This window comes from Rhodotorula toruloides (genome assembly GCF_000320785.1).
Source record: "Rhodotorula toruloides NP11 unplaced genomic scaffold Scaffold16, whole genome shotgun sequence".
Lineage (NCBI taxonomy): Eukaryota > Fungi > Basidiomycota > Microbotryomycetes > Sporidiobolales > Sporidiobolaceae > Rhodotorula > Rhodotorula toruloides.
The window spans coordinates 432630-450670 of record NW_015622976.1 but is presented as its reverse complement, the minus strand read 5'-3'; the positions used below and the strand labels follow the sequence as shown (position 1 = coordinate 450670).

Sequence of the window (18041 nt, the reverse complement as noted above, 5' to 3'; positions counted from 1 at the left end):
TGAAAGGTCCACGGTCTGCGCTGGCGACCGAACCTGCTTGCTCATTCGCAGAGCCCGCCCGTTGGCTGGAGGTTTCCGCTCCATCCGCTTCTGCTGCGTCGCGACTGTTCGTGGGAATAGGTCTTGTCGAGGGACTCGCAGCGCTTCTCTCCGGAGAACGTGCCGCCACTTGGCTTCCATGCAATCGAGCAACTTATTGCAAGAGAAATGTGCGACCTGAGCGAACTCGACGCTCGATCATGCCAAAGTCAAGGCTCCCGAGATTGCCCTCCTTCCGTCGCTTCGCTCGCGGTCGGTGCTTCATCTCGCTCGCTGGGCTTCTAGAACGCGCGGAACATGCCGTCGTTCCCAGTCCACGCTCGCTAGGGCAGCCCAAACCACCCCCTCCATCCTCCTCCCTCCTCCCCCTTTCCATTCTGCTTCCCATCCTTTCCCCCGCCCGTCCGCTCATCGAAGCTGATAACAGGCCGGACAGGCGTCGTCGAAGGCCGGCGATGGTGGTTCGGAAGCAAGTCGGACATGTCTATTCGCGAGAGGTAGATCTTGAGCGAGTCGGGCGGCGCGAGGGGAGATCCTGTTTGCGGCGAGTGGGCAAGTAGGAGGGACGAGGCTCGGGTTAATTCATGGACGAGCGCGCCCGAGCGAGAGCAGGGTAAGAGGAACCGTCTTCGGTAGAGCGCACCTTTACCCTCTCTTCGCTTCCCTCCGCCCTCCGTAGCGGACCCAGCCGCTCCGCTATCATCGACAAACAATCGCACCTCCTCTCCGCTGGTCTTGTATCGCCTGCGCTTGACGCGCTCTGCGAGTGCTGCGACGGCTGGAACTGTTTCTTTCGAGTTTGGGGAGGGAGAGGCAAAGAGGACGAGGTATAGGAGGGAGGGGTCCTGCGTCACGTGCATGCATCAGCACTGTGAAGGAAGGAGGGGGAGGGAGCGGACGCACGGAGAGGAGGGAGAGACACCGCTCGCAGTACGCATCGAGAGCGGCGGGCGAGGGGTCTGTGACTTCTACTTCGTTCGTCGCGAGCGTTCGGAGGCCGACTTTCTTCTGTTGCGGTGCTGGCGCTGGCGGAGGAGCGACGGGAGGAGCGGGTTTGGTTGACGCGGGAGGAGCGGAGCTAGTCGACGCTATTGGCGGTGTAAGCGCTGGACAAGCGGCTGTTAAAGGAGGAAGGGAGAAGAGGTGGTCGATGAAGTGGCAGAGGGCAAGGAGGGCGGCGATCTCGAGGCCTGTTGCGCAGAGGAGTGAGCGAGGCTGGGAAGGTCGGGAGGAGAAGCGGGCGGACCTTTGCGGTCTGCTGTGGCAGGCTCGACGCGCTGCCGGGGAGTAAGACGTCAGCTCGACCGGAGCGCACAGGAGATAGCGCGACGCACGGCGAGGTTGTAATCGAGGATTTCGATGTTTCCGCCTTTCTTCTCCGGACGAAAGACGACCACTGGGTAGTTCGGGTCTGGTCTTCGAGACTGCGAGGAGCGAATGGCCCAGTTCGTCTTGCATCGGGGGGAGAGAGCAGAAGACGTGAGGCGACGCACCACGCTGAGAGTGTATCCTCGATCCCCTCCGACCAAACTGACGATATCCCTCGTCCATACATACTGCACCTCCTCCCACTCCATCTCCCAAGCCCAACTCAGTCCCGCCTTGTTCCGTAGATGTACTTCAGCAGGCGGAGAGTCGAGGGAGATCAGGCGGTGTTTGGGGTTTGCAGAGGCGTTTGGGAGAGGAGGGGGAGCGATGTTGGATTCGCCGAGGACGGCGGCGGTGTAGGGGTCGACGAGGGTGATGGTGCCGGTCGATGGGTCCTGTACACGCCCTCTGATGGATCAGCTAAGGCAGTGGAGTCGGCAGGATGACCCGCTGAAAGCACCTTTCGCGCCTCGTACGCCGGCTCATCCGCTTTCCCAGCTCCCGAGTTGTCCACCAAGAGGTCCACACGCCCTGGCGCGCCTGTCCGCGGCCGTACGAGGAGGACAAACACTGCGGGCGGGGGAGCGGTGATGAGAATCGCGAGAGGGTGAGGCGAGCGAACGGGGGCGTACAGTTCGAGTCTAGAGGCATGGAAGCAAGCAGTGAGCTGTAGCAGGGCTCTTTCGAGCAATCTCAGCCTGGTTCAAGCGATGCCAGCGAGCAGACGAGGGCGAAGGAGCGAGCGGGGCGGTGCTGACCTCTCTGCGGAGGCGAAGGAGTGTCCACGGTCTAAAGTGCAGGATGCGCGCAGCGTACAAGAAGCGGTGAAAGGAGGCTATCGAGCGAAGAGAGGACAGGGCGATATCAGTGCTCCTCGTCGACCAAGTCCTCCGCGTCCTGCTCCTGCTCGTGCTCGAGCGCGTCAACGTCGGCCTCCGCCTCGTGAACCTCGACATCCTCGTGCTCGTGGTCGCCCGTCTTGCCAACCTTCTTCTCCGCCTCCGCTTCAACTTCGGCGTCGGGTCCAGCAGCCTTCCCACCGCCAGCCTCGTCCGCCTGCACGATCGCCTTGACCGGCAAGGCAGTCGTACCCTCGGCCGCTGCGGGAATCGCGACGCCCTCGTCCTCCGGATGCGCGCCAGGCGCCTCGGCAGGCTGGTTGAGCACGACCGAGGTCGTCATCTGCTCCTCTTCCTTCTTCGGCTTCTCGCCCGCCTCGACGCCGTGCTCGAACAGCGGTCCGTCGCGCTCGGCATCCCACACCGCTTCGGCGAGCTTCTCGACCGGCGGAAGATGGGGAGGAGCACCGACACCCGAAGCTGGCGCCTTCTCAACCGGCTCGAAGCCGGCTCGACCTGGCTGTACGGCGGGGGCGAGGGAGGTGGCGCCGTCGCTGGACGTAGCGGTAGTTGCGACAGCGTCGGGATGAGGGTAGTAGTCGGACTTCTGTGATAGCGAGATCCGTTAGCCCGTTTGCCGAACGAGTCCAGGGGCCAGCGCGCGCGCCCGAAAGAGCCTAGAGAATTGCGACTCGCCCTTTCGTGGAAGTCTGCGCACGAGAAGTCCCAGTTCCTGCCCAGTTTCTTCGCGCTCTCGCACTGGCTCCTCGTCCAGACGCCAGCGTACGCCAGTGGGCTGAGGTACCACCATGCTCCGACCGCCGCAAAGACAAGTACGCCCGTGATGTAGAGCCGCAGACGAGGCTTGAGGCGCGCTGTCGCGAAGTCGAACGAGGTGGCGACGAGGAGGAGGGCGAAGTAGAGCGCCGGGAAGTAGTGGTGCAGGAAGAGTTGGCGGCCCATGAGGAAGAAGGGGAAGTAGTGGAGGAACCAGCCGGAGAAGAGGAAGGTCGCGACGCGCTCGTAGAAGACGACTTGGGCTGAGTGCGAAAGCAAGTAGTCAGCGAGATTGTCCGGGGCTTAGGAGAGCCGGACGCCAAACGCACAGTTCGCAAAGTCCTTGTAGCCTCGCTGCGCCCGCAGGATGAGCAAGCCGCGGATGGCGACGTAGGAGAGGACAGCGATAGTCGAGAGCGCCCAGACGAAGGGATTGCCGATGAGGTAAATCTGGCGGTGGTCCTTGACCCAGCTGCAGAACGTAGAACCCGTAAGCCTGCAGTCCGATCTGACGAAGAGCAGCCTGCTTACAAGTTGATGCCACGGAGGAGGAGCGGCCAGCTATGCGGCCTCGAGTCGTACGCATGGCGGTCCGTCAAGCCCTGGTTCGTCTGCCACATAACGGCTTGAAGCTCGACGAACTTGGCGAGGAACGACGGGCGGCGGTAGTTGACCTTCTTTGCGTCGGCGGGAACTGCGGAGAAGACTCGTGAGAACAGATGCGATGACGAGAGGTCGGAAGGGCGGGACGCACGCATTGGGTGGACGTTGGTCTCCACATACCACAGGGCGTTCTCCCTGCTCGGGTTCTTGTTGCACGTCACTTCCTGCTGCTCGAAACCCCAGTCGGGAAGCTTGACCTTGTGACTGAAGAGGTAGCAGCCGGTGAGGAGGTGTCGCAGCCTGAACTTGGTCCGGAGCGTCTCAAGCTGCTTCTTGGCGACGCGGCCGTCCGACTCCGCTTGATCGATCTCGAGCACCCAGTGGTCGTTCGCATCGCCCTCGAAGCCTTCAAAGCCGTAACCGGAAACCTCGTTCTGGTAGTCGACCTCCGTGATGGGCGCGCGGATGTCGTGCGAGTGAAGCTTCTTGTGCGTCGAGGGGTGGTGGAAGACGAGAGTCGTGTGGTCGGGAACGGGCGCGGGAGGCGCGTGGTGCTCGGGGTCGGGGATGGCAGCAGTGTCGGCTGTCGCGTTCAGGACGAGCCAGACGTTGTTGTCGTCGCGGTGAGGGTAGAGCGTAATCTGTTGTTCTGTATGTGGGGAGTAGCGTTAGTTCCCCCTCCCCGCCTCCAAACGAAGAGTCCGCAACGCACGCTTGCTGCCGCCCGGGTAGGTCGACGGGTGCGAGTGCAGGTAGCCGCCTTGCGTGTGGACGTGGCGAATTGTGACGCGCGAGCCGATCATGACATCTGTGTCAACGAGCATACTCGGTCAGTTAGCTGCACTGACTCGCAGCCCCTCAACAAGGCCATGTCCCGTCTAACGCACCTGCAAACGTGTCCTCCATCCCGTGCCCTCGCAGCGTGTGTTGGAACTCGGAGCTCATGAACCCGTCGCCCTCGCCCGAGTTGCTGAGCACGGCGAAATGAATCGCAAACATGCTGATGTAGAAGACGACCGGGACGGCGATCAGGCAGACCGCTCTCGCAAGGAAGTGCCTCGCCAGGAGCGGGATGGGGACACGCAGATCGCCGAGGAGGTTCCACAGCTGGACAATCGTGTAGACGCCGACTGTTGCGATGGTGAATAGGCCGACCCATTTGCATGAGACGACCGCTCCGAGCGCGAGGCCGGTCAGGGTCAACCAGACCCACCAGCGTCGCGAGAAGGGTCCGACGCGCCCGCCTCGGTCTCGAGGGACGTCGTTCTCGTTCGAGAAGCCGACCCAGAAGAAAACGGAGAGGGCGGTGAAGAAGATTAGAGGCGAGTCGAGGAGGATGAAGCGGGACTGGGTGATGAGGCCGTTTTCGAACATGATGAAGAGGGAGCCGAGGAGGGCGGTGGCGGGGCGGAGTTGGAGGGCGCGGAGGGTGAGGTAGGCGAGCGGGATCAGGGCGAGTCCGAGGGTTGCGGGGAGGAGGCGCATGGCGATGTAGGGGACGTTTTCGGGCCCGTACTCTCGACCAATGTCCTTGAAGTCGAATGAGCCGCCTTTGAAACCGGAGACGAAGGCGACGAGCGTGATCAGGAGTTTGGCGAGAGGAGGGTGGACGTCCATGAAGAAGCGCGACTGGATGTACCTGCGGGGACGGTTGTCAGCCATCGTACGTGCGGCATTCAATCCAGACGGGACTGACTTGTTCGCGAAGCTGGATGAGGAGGGCAGAAAAGCAGAAGTGTCAGTCGTCGTTTCGAGGGAAACATGCGAGATGCCACCCGTACCCTCCAAAGTGCACCTCGTCAAAGCTGCAGGAGTAGTGGTTGTCAGCGGACTGCTCTCTCGAAGGCAGGACTGCAAACGCCGCAAGCCAGCCGCACAGAACGTCCTCGAGGCGAAGCGCCGACACTCACACAACGCTGGATGGCCTCCCGATCTTCCACAACCTCACGACACTCCCGAGCAGTATGAGCCCCGCCAGCACTCGGTTCTCGCCTGGCTGAACGACATCCAACCCCCCACCGACGCGACTCCAGAGGGAAGCGGGAGCGTCCCTCCTCGCGCGCTTGCCATCTGGCGAGCCAGTCCTGTCCGAGAGCGACGGTTTCCGACGTCTGTTCGTGAGCGGGACCTTTGCCGAGTACGGGTCTGGCGGGTACTGTGTCACTGAGGGGGTCGTGTCGCTCGGGCGGGTGGGCGTTGTAGGCCTGTCGAGGGTCCTGCGAGCCCTGAGCGGTTCCATTGGAGCCGTAGCACGCTTCCAAGCCTGGACTAGAGCGACAGGCAGAGCCGGTGCGCTTCCAACCTCGTCCTCGTCGTTGGCTGCGAAGGTCGACTTCATCACGCTCACTCGCACCCGCTCAAGAAGCTCAGTGACTGCTCTAGAGCTCGTTTGGACTCGCTTAGAATTCAGCCAAGCCGTCACTCAGCCACCCACACGCCCCAGCGTTCCTCCCGCGACTTTTCCCATCCTCATCACCAACCGGCTCTCTCCCTTCAGCCACACTCGCCACGCCCCTTTTCTTCGGTCCAGCACACTGTTCGAACCGCCTACTCGCCGCCCAGCCTCACCCGCCTACCCAGCATGTCGTCCGCCACCGCCGCCGACCAGGCGCAGGAGAACCAGTGGAAGCCGATCGGTGCGGCTGTTGAGGAGACCGTCGGAGCTGGAGACGTTCCCGTTGAGGTCATCGAGTCTCTTTGCATGCAGTGCCACGAGCAGGTGCGTATCCGCGTTGTGCTGGACTTCGAGCGCGAGCTGACCTAAGTCGCCACTCCCTCTTCTCGCTTCTGGCTCCCCAACCTACAGGGCGAGACTCGCATGCTGTTGACCGTCATTCCTTACTTCCGCGAAGTCATCGTCGTCTCGTTCCGCTGCGAGCACTGCGGTGAGTCGGCGATGTTCCGCTCGAGTATTGCGGAGCGTGCGCTGACTTGTCCTTCCGTGCCGTCTCACGCCTCTTCTGTTCTCACAGGCTACCAGAACAACGAGATTCAGTCGGCCGGCGAGATCCAGCCGCTCGGCGCCATTTACACCGTCAAGTGCACCTCCCGCGACGATCTGAACCGCCAGCTTGTCAAGTCCGAGTCGTGCACGATCTCGATTCCCGACTACCAGCTCACCATCCCTGCCGGCCGCGGGCAGTTCACGACCGTCGAGGGCGTCATCGCCGACACCATCCGCGACCTCGAGCACGACCAGCCTCTGCGCAAGATTCAGCACCCGGATGTGTACGCCAAGATTGAGAAGCTTGTGCAGAAGTTGCGGGTGATCGTGCCGGATCAGGATGCCGAGGCTGAGGAGGGAGCAGAGGGCTCATCGTCCGGTCCTGTTGCCGCGCCCTCCTCCGCGGCCGACTCTTCCGTCCCGATGCCTACCTTTACCCTCAAGCTTGACGACCCTTCCGGCAACTCGTTCGTCGAGACTCGCGGTGGCCTTGCGGACCCGAAGTGGTCGAAGCGGGAATACGAGCGGGACGCCGCGCAGGACGAGGCGCTCGGGTTGAAGCACGATGAGCAGCAGGACAAGAGCACGAGCCATTACCCTGAGGAGGTTTTGAGCTTCCCCGGCGTGTGCAGTCTGTGCGGCAGCGAGCTCGAGACCTTGATGAAGAAGGTCGACATCCCTCACTTCAAGGTGCGTTGCCGGTCTCGCTCTGTTCCTTTCAGCGGTTCCTCATATTGCTGTGCCGCAGGACATCATCCTCATGTCGACGAACTGCCACGACTGCGGCTACCGCGACACGGAGGTGAAGAGCGGTGGTGCTATCGCCGAGAAGGGACGACGAATCACGCTCAAGGTCGAAGACTCGGATGACTTGTCGCGAGACATTCTCAAGGTGCGTGCCACCATATTCTCAGCTGCATAACCTTTTCTCACCCCATGTCTCGCAGTCCGAAACCGCCGGCCTCATCATCCCTGAAATCGACCTCGAGCTCAACCCCGGCACGCTCGGCGGACGGTTCACGACCCTCGAGGGTCTTCTGCAGCAGGTGTACGAGGAGCTCGACGAGAAGGTGTTTGCGAGGGGCGACTCGAGCGAGGCGGGCGTGACGGACGAGATGCAGAAGTTCTTGGGCAACTTGAAGAAGGTGCGTTTGCACCTCTCCCGCTGACCATGCGTGTATCGCGATCGCACGGTATCGTGGCAATGTTGTAGTTCCGCACTGATGCATCTCCTCGCACTTCCGCAGGCCATGGCTGTCGAGATGCCCTTCACCGTCATCCTCGACGACCCTCTCTCCAACTCCTACATTCAGAACACCTGGGCGCCTGACGTCGACCCAAACCTGACCGAGGAGGACTACGAGCGTACGTTCGACCAGAATGAAGAGCTCGGCTTGAACGACATCCAGACCGAGAACTACGGGCATGTCGAGGTCCCCGAGGAGGGGCAGGGGAAGGATGGCGAGGCGGAGAAGGAGAAGGTTGTCGTGCAGGCATAGAAGCGTTCAGAGTGTTTTCTCGCGTCGTAATACCAGCATAGAATGACTAGACGAGCCTCTTTTTGCCGAGCCTTGCTCCGGCGAGAGCGCCTGAGAAATGAGACGCGTAGTCGTACAACAAGCGGGGACGTCTACGCAACCACTAGCACTAAGCCTTCAGCGTCTATCGCCTCGCTACGCCATCGACTAGGGCAGCCGAGTCGCCTGCGAGCGCGAGCGGGTGCGGCGCCGTCTTGCCCCCGATCCAGCCGAGAGTGTGCAGGCTGCCTTGCTCCGGCTGCTGGACGAGGTGGTCTGCGGAAAGCTGTTCGTCAGTCCCATCGAGGCGGGAGAGGCGGGAAACGCTCAAAACGCACAGATGTTCAGGGAGAGGCTGACGACCATCACGAGCACGCCCCACGCCAGCAACGCCATCGCGACCCATCGTAACCTCCGGTCGTGCTTCGTGTTCGAGTCCTTGAAGAGCGCGAGGACTGGAGAGACCGATGAGATCAGCTGGTGGTGTCTCGAGGGCGAGGAGAGATGCGGAACGTACAGAAGACCGAGGGCAGGATGAAGGAGATCGTGGTCGATCCTGTCGCGCCGACGAAGCCGAGAACAGTCTCGAGGCTCGAGACGAACATGGCGATGAAGAAAGTCGAGAAGAGCAGGACGGCGCTCTCAACGACAAACCGCGTCAAGGGGATGTCGTCGCCGCTGCCATGGTCATCGACAGGCGCAATGGCGGTGTCGTCGTCTTCAGCTTCGGCTGGCGTCGGGTGCGGGAAGAGAAACTTGTCGAGCGAGGCACGGGCTGGGTGGAGCTGGAGAGGGTAGGAGAAGAGGACGAGGATGGTGATGCCGACTTGGCCGATGGAGACGAGCTTGTTGCGAGGGTACATCCTGCGCAAGCGCGCACAGTCAGTGAACTGGGAGGATATGCGAAGCGGGAGGGCACGCACTCGATGATATTGCCAGCGACAGTCGAGCCGAACGTCAGGTATCCGAGGATGCCAAGGATCTCATCTGCAGAGTGATGTTGCGATGAACATAGAGTCGAACGCAACGAGCGTTGCGGCTACTCACAGATGATGGCGGCGCCGCCGATGGACGTCCCGACGACCAGGTTGAGCCGTGCTTGCGTGTTCTGCGCGAAGTCGAGCGTCAGTGGACCTAATCAGGAGTTGGGAGATTGTGCGCATCGCACCGAATTCAGCTCGTTGAACCTGGAGCGAGAGGGAAGTCAGCGCCTAGTTTCCGTGAGCGAGAGAAGGAGCGTTCACGCACACTGCAAAGATGTTCTGCGCGCAGGTGAATGCAAAGGTCTGGATCGAGATGACCTGGATGAAGGATGGACCGAAGCGGAAGAGCTGGATATCGCCTGGAGGCGGCAGTTCGGGGTGGCCGGAAAAGGAGTAGTAGACGACGATGAAGACGAGGTAGCCAATCGCGCAGAGGGCGATGTAGGAAGTGACCTTGAGGCTGTCGAGGCGGCGGAGGAAGGCGAGCGGGCAGAGGAGAGTCATCGAAGCGAGGATCCAAAGTCGGCGGTCGAGGAGTACTGAGTCGGTGAGGTCGGGCCGGAAGGAGTGGACGACTTTCGGCATCAGGCCGCCAATGACGATGAGATACGATATGGAGACGCCGAAGCCTGCGAGGGAGAGAGTAAGCCCAGGCCTGTGACGGAACGCTACCCGGACAAACACTTGAGGGCGACGGCAAAGTCGAAACTGCGAATTGACACTCATCAGCTTCCGTCTCAAGAGTCGGTGTAATCCGTACGTACAGCCTAGCGAGTCCTGGGTAGGTCAAGGTGCTGAGGCTGGAGAAGGATGCGGCGCGGTGAGGAGCCATCGCAGCGCTTCTCGTCAAGAGGTACAGCCCGAGCCACGCGGCTCCTCCGCAGACAAGCACCATGATGATGCCCGGTATCAGGCCTTCGCCAGCGAACGCGTGAGCCCTGCGAGAACAGACTTTCAGTCAGCTGGTTAGCCTCCTCGGGCGAACGAGACGCTACACGCACATTGCGAGCGAGCCGGTGCCGATGATGGTGTCTGCGGAGGTTCAGGAGTTGCACAGCAGGGCAGGAGAGGGCAGCAAGGCGATTGCACGCGGTCAGCTCCCCATCGGATCGCGAAACTGATGAGGCGGAAGAGAGGGAGAACGCACTCGCGAGGTTGGCTATACAGCTCGTCATCGTAGCTGCTCCATCCCGCTTGTGCTCCTTGACCGGTCCTGCCTCGTCGTCCGACGCGCCGTGTAGCAGAGGAGTCCGGTCCTCTCGGGGGACGGGCGAGTTTCGAGGCGACATCGTCAGGATCCGCTTCGTCGCCGGTTGAGGTGTCGTGTAAGAGACAGATTGAGCTGCTAGAGCGTGCAAGCAAACCTGTTCAGCGAGGTCGAGTGACGGGTTTACGGACGGCCCCCTCCTCCTCGCGGCTTGGCTCCTGACAGCGACCCTGCTTGGCTTCTTCCGCCGCTTGAACCGCTCGAATCGCCTTATTTGACTGCTTAAGACCGTCAGTGCGCCGCTACGGACAACCCGCACCCTTCTTGACCGCCTCCTGCCCCTCCTCGCCTCAAGATGCCGACTGCCTCGAGGAAGACTTCTGCGGACGCGGTGGTCTGCCAAGTGCGTGTGTCTTGCTCGTGCACGTCTCAATCAGCTCTGATGGAGAGCTTGCGGCCCGCAGACCTCGCCGCTTTGCCGCCTCCCGCCAGACGTTCTTCACGCCATCTTCTTCCAAACCATCACCAGCCAGAACTTCATAATCTGCAAGCAGCTGCTCCCGAACACCCTGGAAGCCCTGTACTGCGACGTGGTGATCAGGAAATCGCAGCAACTAGCGTGCTTCGCCAGCTCCCTAAAGATTCGTCCGGCCAACGCCCGATCCGTCCGCTTCTTGACCTTGGGCAAGACGATCCGTTACGACTTTGGGCAAGGGTCGCCAATCAAGTGGCTGTCCGACGATGAGACGCACGGTTCGGGCCAGCTCCCAACATCAATCTCCAAACTTGAATGGGATGGACGGCTTTCTTACCGCCCTGCCTCGATGGTGGTCGGGATAGGCCTCTTGAAGGACCTGCTGCGGATTCTGACGAATGTCAGGACCCTCGATGTCACCAGCGTCCCTCTCCTCGCGTCTCTTTTCGCCGCAGACTACCTCGAGTCCCGCCCGTTCAGCAAACTCCGCAGTCTCTGGCTTCAGGTGGATGTCAATCAGCAGACTAGGGAAGATTGGGACGGAGCCTCTCTGGCTACATTGGCCCGAAACCTTCGCCTCATTCCCTCGCTAGGGCGGGTCGGCCTCTACTACAACGTCGACGCCCTTCCGGTCAACTTCCTCAATCTCGAGCCTTCCTTCGCCATCGCACCGAGGAGCTGGCAGATCGACTACCTCGCCATACGCAGATTCCGTCGTCTCGGGCCCGAAACGGCGGTCCTGTTCTCCTCGCTCGCCCCAACCGTCAAGACGGTCATCATCGACACTATGCTGATGCACAGACGCCTATTCGACGACTTGGCTTGCCTGCCCGCCAGCATCAGCCTTCTTAGCCTCGACCTTGGCTGCGCATGCTCGAAGGAACATCCGACCTCCGACTGGATCTTTCCGGCTCTATCGTCGTCAATTGAGCATCTTGTCAACCTCGAGCACCTTCACCTGACCGGCAACATCGTCTCCGTCGAGACGTACGACGCAATCTCCGGACTTTCGAGCCTCATCTGCGTCTCTTTCGGCGCACACACCGCCCTCTCTCTTCCTCACCTCCTTAAGCTCATCAAGCGCGTCCCGCCGAGCCAGCCGAAGCTCCAGAACCTCTACGTCATGACGTGCGAGTGTCCGTCGCCAGGTCCGGACAAGCAGCGGCCGAACTTCCCTTCCGGCTTCGGGCCTGCAGAAGTCGACACCCTCATCAAGGAGACGCGAAAAGCGCGCGTCAAGCTCTCCGGCACGATCTACTGCACCACCGGCAACTGCACGCACAAACGCGGGAAAGTTTGTCCCTTCCCTCGCAACAAGTCGACTTCGTAGCTTTGGCTGTCTTCATCTTGCGAAACCGCAATGGATCCTTGGAATCTGGTCTGCGTCTGCATGATGGAGCTAGTCACCGCTCCCCCTCGCTGTACCGCTCTCGCTGTCACCGCGTTGCTCGACCTTCTCCGCCTCGACCGCGAACTTCTTCTCCATCTCCTCCCGTCCCTCCCACTTCTTCCCGCCGAGGTTCCGCCACTCCCACTCCCTCAGCGCCGCTTCATCGTACGTCTTGCCCTCGACTGAGTCGTCATCCTTGAGGAAGATCGTACCAGCGAGTTCGGGCGGGAGGAAGGGTTGGTGGACGGGATGGGCGTAACCGGGCTCGTAGCTGCGGTGCATGAGTCAGTGCCGCGAGTCTTGCGCGCAAGAAAGGAGAACGCAGCGCACCGGTAGTCTCGTCCGTACCCAAGCTGCTTCATCAGGCCGGTCGGAGCGTTGCGGATGTGTAGAGGGACGGGATAGTTCTCGCTCTCCTTGACGAGCTTCTTGGCGGCGTTGTAGGCCTTGTACGTTCGGACGCTCTTTGGAGACTCGGCGAGCATGACGACGACCTGGGCAAGGATGCACTGCGAGTGCAACATCAGCACCGGCAGCTCAATGCGAGAAGAAGTAATCTCGCCCACGCACATCACACTCAGGCATGCCAATAAGCTGTGTTGCCTGGTAAGCTGCGACGGCTTGGGGAAGCGCCAAAGGGTTCGCGTTGCCGACGTCCTCGCTCGCCTGCAACGTAGACGGTTTAGCGCAAAGCTGAAAGAGGCTGAGGTCGACGTACCATCCTGATGAGCCTACGAGCTACGTAAAGCGGATCGTCACCGCCTTCGAGCATTCGCGCGAGCCAGTACAGCGCTGCGTTCGCATCGCTTCCTCGAACAGCCTTGTGCAGCGCGCTGATTGTATCATAGTGAGCGTCTGCCACAGAGCGGAATCAGCATGCCGTTGTTGGAGAGTAGGGGGGTCGCGCACCGCCAGTCCGGTCATACTGCAAGTGCGCCTTTCGCAGACTCCGCTTGAGCTCGTCGCGGCTGATCTTCCCGTTCGTGTCTCGTGTTGCTGATAGCGCTAGTTCGAGAGACGAAAGTGCGACTCGAGCGTCTCCGTCGGCAGCGGCGGCGAGGAAGCGGACGAGGGGCGGGTCAACAGGTCCGGTGAAAGCGAAGACGGGATCGACGTCTGGCGGCTCCGTCGTATTCGCCGTTGCCTGTGCCGACTCGTCGTCCACTGATTTGCGTTGATCCATCGTATTCTCCCCCGTTACTCGCCCCTTGTCGCTCTCCCCCTTCCTGCCGTCCGTTTCGACAGCTCTTGCTGCATCGTTCGGCGTCTCGTCTTCCTCATCCTGGCCCCTCACGTCCTCCTCCTTCACCCGCACATCCGCCACCGGAAGCGTCTCGCCGGTTCGCTGCTCGTGCAGAAGTCGTAGAGCGCGCACGAGGATCCGGTAGATGTCGTCTTGCGTGAGCTTCTGCAGGACAAAGACTCGACATCGGGACAGGAGGGCGGTGTTGACGCGGAAAGATGGGTTCTCTGTCGTCGAGGCGATGAGAGAAAGGGTGCCGGCTTCGACGACGGGCAGGAACTGGAGCGCAACTGGTCAGCGCAGGTCGGGCTAGAGAGCCGGGCTCGGGACAAACGGCGTCTTGCTGAGCTTTGTTGAAACGCTGTTGACGAAGAAGGTCAGCCAGACGTAGGCGGAATGGCGAACGAGCCCCGCACCTGGATCTCGTCGATGAAGAGGAGCGTCTTCCGTCCCGTGAGTTTGAGGACGTTCTCGGCTTCCGTGAAGACCTCGCGCAGCTGTGCGGTTGTAGCATTCGTCGCGCTGAGCTCTTTGAAGACGCTCGACGTCGCTTTGGCGATTACGCGAGCAATAGTCGTCTTGCCGGTACCCTGTGCGGCAGTTCGTCAGCTTTCTTCTCAAGGCTACCATCGCTGAACGTACGGGCGGTCCCCAAAAGATACAACTCCCAATCCTGTCCGCCTCGATCAGTCCTCGCAGCATAGCACCCTGGCCAAGCAAGTGCTCCTGGCCGACGAAATCTTCCAGAGTTTGCGGACGAACCAGCTCGGGCAGCAGTTTCGCCGCTTCGAGGAAAGATCTGGTCGACGCTGATATGCGTGGTCGTTTTGTGAGCGAAGCCTGAGCGGTGGAAGCGGATGTCGAGGCGAAGGGGGAGGGAGGAGGTCGAGCGGCGGGAGATGAGGACGTTGCGGGATCTTCCTCTGTGAGAGCCTTCCTCTTCTTCCCACTCGGAGCCTTCTTCCCGCCCGTATTTGACCCCTTTTGACCACCGCCCTCTGTTGAGGGACGTCTCGCTGGCGCAGGGAAAGTCGCAGTGGAGGAGGAGGAGGTCGACGGGACTTGCGAAGAGGTGCAGCCAAAGTCAAGATGGATGTTGACAGTCGACTCTGGGACCAAGCGCTCGCACACTGGGCACTCGACTGCCGAGCGAAGCGAGCAAGAACGGTCGAGGACGAGGTGGGAAGAACGGGTCAGCAGAGGCGTTGCGAGGCGAAGGCGCGCCTTACACGCACCGAGAGTACTCATTGCGGACGATTGAGTAGCAGCAAGCGAGCCACGAAGCGAGCGAGGTGAGCAGTCGAGGACAAACAGGTCAACGGGGCGGTGCTGGCCTGTTTGGGACGACAACAACGGCGAGCGGCTCTCCTGAGCCTCTACGAGTCTCCCCGCATTCGTGCAGGGAACGTGCGAATGCAATACGGACGCAATTCGATAGTGATACAAGCGGGAGAGTCGCCCGCAATCTCGGAAACCGCCTCCTCGTCCCCGTTCTATCGCCCGTCCCCTCCTTCGATCCGTCAAGGGCACCCTCCACAGTATCCTCCACCACCCACTCCGCATCCCCAGCACGTCGCAGGTCCTCCCACTCCCGCACTCTTGAGGACAAGGCCGACAACGCTCGCCAATCCTTCGCCGAGGACAAATCCGCTCGCAACAACGATTAGGCCGAAGTGCTCAAGATGTGAGGCGCCTGAAGAGGCGCCATTGGTCCGTACTTGCGTGCGAGTGTAGTAGAGCGAGATGAGGCCGCCGACGAGTCGAGCGAGGGAAAAGGAGGGAGTGTTGATGAAGCCGACGGCGAAAGCGATTCTGCGAAACGTACTGTCAGGCCGACCAAAACCTGGAGCGATCCAAAGGAGCAGACCAACGCACCCTGACGGGATCCAGCGCGTCGAGCCCCAGATCTTCATCCGGCTCGACTCGCTGACTGCGTCGGATTCGCTCGAATCGAGCTTGACTTTCCCAACCGCCTTCAGCGCAGCGAGGACGACGAAGATAGTGCCGAAGATGAGCATGGCCTCCTTCGAGCGAGGCGGCAGGTTGCCCGTGTTGACCAGGCGAGCGAGGTTGAGCCTGCAGTGAGGTCAAGGGTCAAATCTCGGACCCCGTCACGATGCGGCTCGGCGCGCACCAGATCGCTGCTGCAGGTACCGGAAAGGCGGTGCTCGGCAGTGTGTAAACTCGGCGGTAGAGGCAGTACACCCCGGTGGACACGAAGACGGATGCGAGCGATCCGATGAGCTGCAGCGCCGAGTTGTCAGCAAAGAAGGCGTCGGTAGAGGAATTGAGAGACTCGCCTGTCCGTGAAACTGCGCCCGCGGACTCGAGCCCCACAAGTGACCCGTCTTCAGGTCCTGCATGAGGTCGCCAGCCTGTTGTGCCCCAGCTTCCGCTATACCGCCCGCAACAAGGTTGGCGACGACGTTGCCGGGCTGGACGACGGCGAAGACGAGCTGCGAGATCTTGCCGATGGCGGAGACTGGGTTCAGGTCGGTCGTGCCGAGTGCACGAACGCTGCGAGGAGGCGGTTGCGGTCAGCGAATGGTTGCGAATGAGTCTAACCTTTCAAGTAACAGTCGACGCACCCGAGTACCGCAAACATGGAAGCGAGGAGCAAGGCAATGAGGGTTGCCCACCAACGAATGCCGTCCTCGCCGAAAACGAGCGCAACGATGACGACGCAAGAGACACAGCTGACTGCGGTGCCCGCCAGCACGACACGCATTGACGGCTCGTCGTCTGCTCGTGACGGCTCCTTTCGACCGAGATAGACGCGGTCAACGCTTTCGTCGTCTTGATCCGAGTCGTAGCCATCGGAATCAGCGCGAACAAAGAGGCTGCCATGTCGCGCCTTCTCCGCCGTCCGTTGGAGCCATGGCCGTAGCGAGTCGGCGGCGACAAGCGAGACGCTGAGGATAGACTCGGCAGTCATGACCGCGAGAGCTGGCCAGAGAACCCAGCCTCGCGCTCCGTCGGCTGAGGAAGAGACAGGTCCAGGTGCCCAGCCCATCTTCTTCGACAGTGGCGAGAGGAAAGCCCAGCCGAAGAGCATGCCCTGCGCGATTCCAAATCGATTAGTCGACTTGTTCGAGACGGAGAGAAGGATGTGGACGCACGATGTTCATCGAGAGTACCGTCTCCCAGCCCATGATTATGCCTTGACCGATGTAGCTGAAGCTCGGTGTAAACCTGCACGAGCGACGTCAGCTGAGTCAGGTAGGGAGAGGTGAAAGAACCGCACCACCACAGCCAGTCGTGCGCGGCACGCGTTACGAAGATGTCAAAGACGGGTATCGCGTAGATGAAGGGCAGGGCGAGACTGAGGAGCTGCGAGGGAGATGGTCAGCCTGGAGCAGGGGGATGCAGAGGCTTGAACTTGCCGTGTAGACCGAAGATACCGCAAAGCTCGTCATGAGTGCCGTCCACGCTTTTCGATCGACGACTTGCTCCACTGCAGGCTTCCCGCCCTGTCGACCAAGAAGCTCTTCCTCTAGCTCCTCCGCCGCGAGGTCTTCCATCGATTCAAGGGCTCGTCTCCGCCGTCGCAAACCGCCGTCCCGACCATTTTCGTCCACCGCGCTGATGAGCGGTCGGTTATGCAGTACGCCGATGACCTGCGCAGTTGCGGTACCGGAGGGAAAGACCAGCTTCTCCTTGACGATGACCTGTCTTCGCAGAGGGACGGCAAGGAAGACGCCGAAGAAGGCGACGGCGAATGACCAAGCGAGGAGAGCGGGCCAAGACAGGATGAGAGGATGTGCGCCGCCATCGAGGTCGGGAGAAAGCTGGGCGAGAGCAGGGATGATGCCGACGAAGCCGGCGGCGAGCGGAAGGGTCCCTGTCGCGACTGCTGTCGTCTGCAGGACGATCTGCAGTTTGTGTCCAGATCAGTGAGCTAGTCCTAGCGTCAACAAAGCGGATGAACGCACATTCTCGTGAACGGTCAAGGGTCTCCGGTCGAAGAGCGGGCTCTTCGGCAAGACCTTGAAGACCGCGAACCCAAGAAGGGACGCTTGCAGCGACATCATCGACACCCACCCCGTCTGCAAGCCGAAGTACGTATTTGTGCAGGCGAGCAGGACGCCTATGGCGAGACCGACCGCAACCGCTCGAAGCTGTCGAAGGGGAAGCGTCAGCTAGAGGGCGGGTTCGAGCCGGCTCAGCGTACGTACGGTGAATTCAGGCTCTTCTTCCGTGTAGACCACATCCTCAGCACTTCGACGGCCCGAGATCAACCCATCAAGGGATCCGCGACCTGCCATGTCCCGCCGCGTTTCGCAGGGCGAACGGCGGTGCTCGCGATGGTGCAAGACAGCGTCACGAGCTACTGCGATTACTTGCGCGCCTGTTCACAGCGTGGCAAGTGCGTGAGGTGGGCGAGTTGCGGCTTCCGAGGAGGCGGGGGCGGAGGGCTTGGCGGTGCGCAGGCGTAGGGTAGGCGGTTCGAGGCGGTCGACGACAAGAGCGTGGCGAGATAGAGCCGGCAAGCAAGGCAAAGCGAGAGGGGACGGACGCTGGACAAGGCGAAGAGAGGGAGTCGCTGAGGAAGCAGAGGCGAGGCGTCTGTTCGAGCCCATCGAAGCGGCTCCGCGCTAAGACCGATCTCAAGCATGATTGCGTGTAACGTAAAAGATGCGCGATGTACAAGAGAAG

General features: G+C 61.2%; 7 protein-coding genes across 7 annotated transcripts; 2 read left to right on the top strand and 5 right to left on the bottom strand.

Annotated features, from left to right (window-relative positions):
* Positions 1-362: 362 nt before the first annotated feature.
* RHTO_02131 (uncharacterized protein) lies at positions 363-2058 on the bottom strand (the record flags this gene model as incomplete). The annotated part of the gene is made up of 8 exons (XM_016415809.1): positions 363-574; positions 683-884; positions 943-1229; positions 1286-1316; positions 1374-1463; positions 1533-1802; positions 1868-1977; positions 2040-2058. The coding sequence occupies 8 exons, from the start codon at positions 2056-2058 to the stop codon at positions 363-365; spliced, it is 1221 nt and encodes a 406-aa protein (XP_016272379.1).
* Positions 2059-2271: 213 nt separating this feature from the next.
* Positions 2272-5964, bottom strand: RHTO_02130 (dolichyl-phosphate-mannose-protein mannosyltransferase, glycosyltransferase family 39 protein; the record flags this gene model as incomplete). The annotated part of the gene is made up of 10 exons (XM_016415808.1): positions 2272-2853; positions 3024-3286; positions 3353-3495; positions 3555-3717; positions 3778-4275; positions 4339-4434; positions 4514-5265; positions 5323-5334; positions 5408-5431; positions 5537-5964. The coding sequence occupies 10 exons, from the start codon at positions 5962-5964 to the stop codon at positions 2272-2274; spliced, it is 2961 nt and encodes a 986-aa protein (XP_016272378.1).
* A 243-nt stretch (positions 5965-6207) lies between these two features.
* Positions 6208-8069, top strand: RHTO_02129 (zinc finger, ZPR1-type protein; the record flags this gene model as incomplete). The annotated part of the gene is made up of 6 exons (XM_016415807.1): positions 6208-6345; positions 6433-6511; positions 6599-7260; positions 7319-7462; positions 7518-7715; positions 7818-8069. 6 exons carry the CDS (start codon positions 6208-6210, stop codon positions 8067-8069), a joined length of 1473 nt encoding a protein of 490 aa, XP_016272377.1.
* Positions 8070-8232: 163 nt separating this feature from the next.
* On the bottom strand, positions 8233-10359 carry RHTO_02128 (amino acid transporter; the record flags this gene model as incomplete). The annotated part of the gene is made up of 11 exons (XM_016415806.1): positions 8233-8363; positions 8426-8542; positions 8605-8951; positions 9011-9074; positions 9135-9195; positions 9256-9274; positions 9336-9699; positions 9753-9778; positions 9835-10008; positions 10072-10102; positions 10218-10359. The coding sequence occupies 11 exons, from the start codon at positions 10357-10359 to the stop codon at positions 8233-8235; spliced, it is 1476 nt and encodes a 491-aa protein (XP_016272376.1).
* A 273-nt stretch (positions 10360-10632) lies between these two features.
* On the top strand, positions 10633-12082 carry RHTO_02127 (uncharacterized protein; the record flags this gene model as incomplete). Its single annotated transcript, XM_016415805.1, has 2 exons — positions 10633-10680; positions 10742-12082. The coding sequence occupies 2 exons, from the start codon at positions 10633-10635 to the stop codon at positions 12080-12082; spliced, it is 1389 nt and encodes a 462-aa protein (XP_016272375.1).
* A 69-nt stretch (positions 12083-12151) lies between these two features.
* On the bottom strand, positions 12152-14633 carry RHTO_02126 (Werner helicase interacting protein 1; the record flags this gene model as incomplete). The annotated part of the gene is made up of 9 exons (XM_016415804.1): positions 12152-12413; positions 12473-12651; positions 12713-12808; positions 12861-12997; positions 13052-13664; positions 13720-13746; positions 13802-13975; positions 14028-14527; positions 14621-14633. The coding sequence occupies 9 exons, from the start codon at positions 14631-14633 to the stop codon at positions 12152-12154; spliced, it is 2001 nt and encodes a 666-aa protein (XP_016272374.1).
* Positions 14634-14905: 272 nt separating this feature from the next.
* On the bottom strand, positions 14906-17650 carry RHTO_02125 (protein of oligopeptide transporter OPT superfamily; the record flags this gene model as incomplete). Its single annotated transcript, XM_016415803.1, has 10 exons — positions 14906-15197; positions 15261-15461; positions 15520-15629; positions 15686-15902; positions 15974-16443; positions 16505-16577; positions 16630-16715; positions 16787-17257; positions 17318-17503; positions 17561-17650. 10 exons carry the CDS (start codon positions 17648-17650, stop codon positions 14906-14908), a joined length of 2196 nt encoding a protein of 731 aa, XP_016272373.1.
* Positions 17651-18041: the final 391 nt, after the last annotated feature.